General features: G+C 48.1%; 1 protein-coding gene across 1 annotated transcript in view; it reads left to right on the top strand.

The window, feature by feature from the left end:
* The window catches only part of LOC106809490 (proactivator polypeptide-like), a 9659-nt gene that overhangs the window by 1552 nt on the left and 4489 nt on the right, over positions 1-3618 (top strand). Inside the window, exon 2 of the mRNA XM_014812578.1 lies at positions 1085-1245. Within this exon, the coding sequence (XP_014668064.1) occupies positions 1085-1245 (161 nt within the window). The remainder of the gene's footprint in view (positions 1-1084; positions 1246-3618) is intronic.

Here is a 3618-nt window from a genome sequence, read left to right on the forward strand (position 1 = left end):
CTTCACTGCGGGCCCGACGGTCGGGTAAATAATCACTTCCGAAAACCAAATCATTTTCGATTTTCGCCGCTGTTGTTTTTGCCCCACTAGATACAATAATGTAACCCAACAAGAGTAGGGGTTACTTGTACTACTCTTGTACTTCTACTGTTTTACTGTTGTACTTGTACTGGTACTGTTACTTGTACCCTACTCTTGTTGGGTTACATTAAGTCATTATTGTACTATCTATTGCCCCACATTATACATACAGTCATTGAATATTGGTTAGTGCGTCCGGTTGGTAGCAGCCGCTTTGGCTCACACAGCTAGTAGTACTAGTAGTAGTATAGTACCAGTACAGTAGGCAAAAGCTGCGAAAAGTCATGTTTTATATTGTACTCGTATTTTACTCGTTCATATACAGCATATGACATGTAACTGTAGACCGAATAATTCTGTCCCATATAACCTTTTTTATATTTTGGTGAGGGTTATATTGGGACAGAACGGGGTTCATTGAAATTTCCCTCACCAATAAACCTCTATAACCCTCACCAAAATATAAAAAAGGTTATATGGGACAGAATTATTCGGTCTAATGTAACTGAAAACCTAAATGTCCAACGTGGGAGGCTATGTAGTATTGACATAGTTTATACTGTACTGTAAGTCTGCAGGGTGAATCACTTCAAGTGAAACTTGCGAGTTGTGTGGGGCTTGGTCACGAACGGTGAAGATATTTATGCAAAGGATTCTACGTGCGTAGGCTATGTAGTTAGTGTATCAGGATTCTTGTATAGCAATATTAGCTAGGTCACCTACAGCGGCATGAATCTGCATCCCAACATGTAAACTGTAGTTTTGGATTTGCACTAATACGACAGTAATAGCCGGTATCTGTGCTGAGTTATTTATTCGTGTGTTTATTATACTGTTTACATCATTTCACGTTGCGCCCGAGATAACTTTACAACGTGTTGAAATCGCAATTGGTGTTGGTAAGTATCAGTGGCTAAGTATATCCACAAAGAAAGTAAAATAAAATGTGAAGAAACCATATTAAGTGGAACTGTCTCGGTGACTCATGGTTTTGTGTGTGCAGCGTCGACCACGGCGACACCCCTCCTCGGGGAGAAGAAGTGTACGTGGGGCCCGGCGTACTGGTGCCAGCACCTGTGGAGTGCACGCGAGTGTGGGGCTATCGAACACTGCGCACAGAGAGTCTGGATGCTGCAAGAGACTCCCCAGCAGGAGGCCAGCGATGTACGTAGCGCCACCTTGTGGCATCTATATGCGCGTTCGGTCTAATCCGTTGAATATCATGGCGGCCGTTTATGCTCCTTTTTTTTCTTCTGGGAGATGTGTCCCTTGCCCCCTGCTGAGTAATATTGTATTTTAGATAGGTGCTTGACGCTATAAGTATAAGACCCGTTGAACTCATGTTTCATACCATTGATCATAGCAAAAGTGATGTGTAATATTTACTCACGTGTGTATTGTGTATTTGTCCGGTGGTTGTACATGAGGTGTGGTGGATGATTGCTTGTGTGTGTGTATGTGTCAGGGCCCTAGCTAGGATTTTTTTTCCTGTAGCCAAACAATTAGCCAGAATCAATTTTCATTAGCCAACTTGGATTCCTGTTAGCCACAACTGTAGCCTAACATTTTATGAACACAAAAAGGCGATAAATAATTTTTCTTTTCTTTATTTTTTTCACACTTTTATATGCATGAAGTACAAAACTACACTTATTTAATGCAAACAAACTATTATTCACCACCTGTCTATGACTGAGACACTAACACTATGATTCACCACCATGACTCTGACTGATCAACTGACAAAGACATTCAAATTGTCTGAATTTTTTTATTCATATGTAGCGTAATTATAACCTAAATTAGCTGAAAATAACCCTAGAACCTAGAGTAAACTCTCCCTTTAAACCTTGTTTACTTGAAATAACGCTGAAAATTAAAAACTGCCGGGCATTTAGGAAATCGAAGACCGTGCCCGGCAGCCGTCAGATATATGCGGGCTGCCGAACATATAGGAGTATATTACACACGCAAGCACGCACGCATGCACGCACGCACGCACGCACGCACGTGTACGTGCACATTCACGCATGCACGCATGCACGCACGTGTACGTGCAGATTCACGCACGCACGCATGCACGCACGTGTACGTGCACATTCACGCACGCACGCACGCACGCACGTGTACGTGCATATGCAGGTACGCATGCACGCACGTGTACGTGCACACGCACGCATGCACACACGCACGCACACATGCACGCACGCACGTCTACGTGCACACGCACGCACGCACGCATGCACGCATGCGTACGTGCAAATACAGGTACGCACGCGCGCACGTGTACATCCAAACGCACGCACGCGCACATACACACATGTGTACCTGCACACGCACGTACGTACGCACGCATGCACGCACGCATGCGTGCAGGTGTACGTGCACACGCACGCACGCACATCTGCATACGCACGCTCGCTCGCACGTGTACGTGCACACGCATGCACGCACGTGTACCTGCACACACACGCACGCACGTGTATGTGAACACGCATGCACTCACACACGCACGCAGGCTGACACGTGTACGTTCACACGCACGCACACGTGCACGCACGTGTAAGTGCACACGCATGCACGAACGCACGTGTACGTACACACGCACGCACGTAGTGTAACGAGCGTCACGTCTATGTGCGCACGCATGCACGCACGCACGCACGCATGCACGCACGCACGCACGTCTACGTGCACATGCACGCATGCACGCATGTGTACGTGCATATGCAGGTACGCACGCGCGCACGTGTACCTCCAAACGCACACACGTGCACACGCACACACACACGCACGCACGCATTCACGCACGCATGTGTACGTGCATATGCAGGTACGCACGCACGCACGTGTACATCCAAACGCACGCACACACGTACGCATGCACGCACGCATGCACGCACGTTTACATACACACGCACGCACGCATGCACGCACGTTTACATACGCACGCTCGCTCGCACGTGTACGTGCACACGCATGCACGCACGCACGCACGAACGTCCTCGTGCACATGCATGCACGTACGCATGTGTACCTGTACACACACGCACGTACGCACCAACTCACTCATGCACACACGTGTACCTGCACACGCACGCACGCACACACACACGCATGCACGCATGCCCGCACGTGTACGTGCACACGCACGCATGCACGCACGTGTACGTGCACACGAACGTACGGACGTGCACACGCACGCACACACACACGCACGTGTACGTGCACACGCACGCACGCAGCACGTGTACGTGCACTACATAAACAGCGCTTTCTATCAGAACATGTGGTCGTTCATCTGTAAATGTCAAGCAGCACGCTTCGCTTCTGCCAACCATGACACATAACAAATACACGTGACCTGATCTATGACGTCACGTGAAACACTCCTATATAGCCACTCTGATATTATTAACATTAAAATGTTCTGTCTTACAATAAACAAAAAGCAGGATGTTGTATCTAGACAGTCTGCAGCCCGGATCCGCGCGAAGCGCGAACAGCGCCATCTCATGGCGCCATTAGGGTCAATTC

This window comes from Priapulus caudatus, unplaced genomic scaffold, assembly GCF_000485595.1.
Source record: "Priapulus caudatus unplaced genomic scaffold, Priapulus_caudatus-5.0.1 Scaffold358, whole genome shotgun sequence".
Taxonomy (NCBI): Eukaryota; Metazoa; Priapulida; class Priapulimorpha; order Priapulimorphida; family Priapulidae; genus Priapulus; species Priapulus caudatus.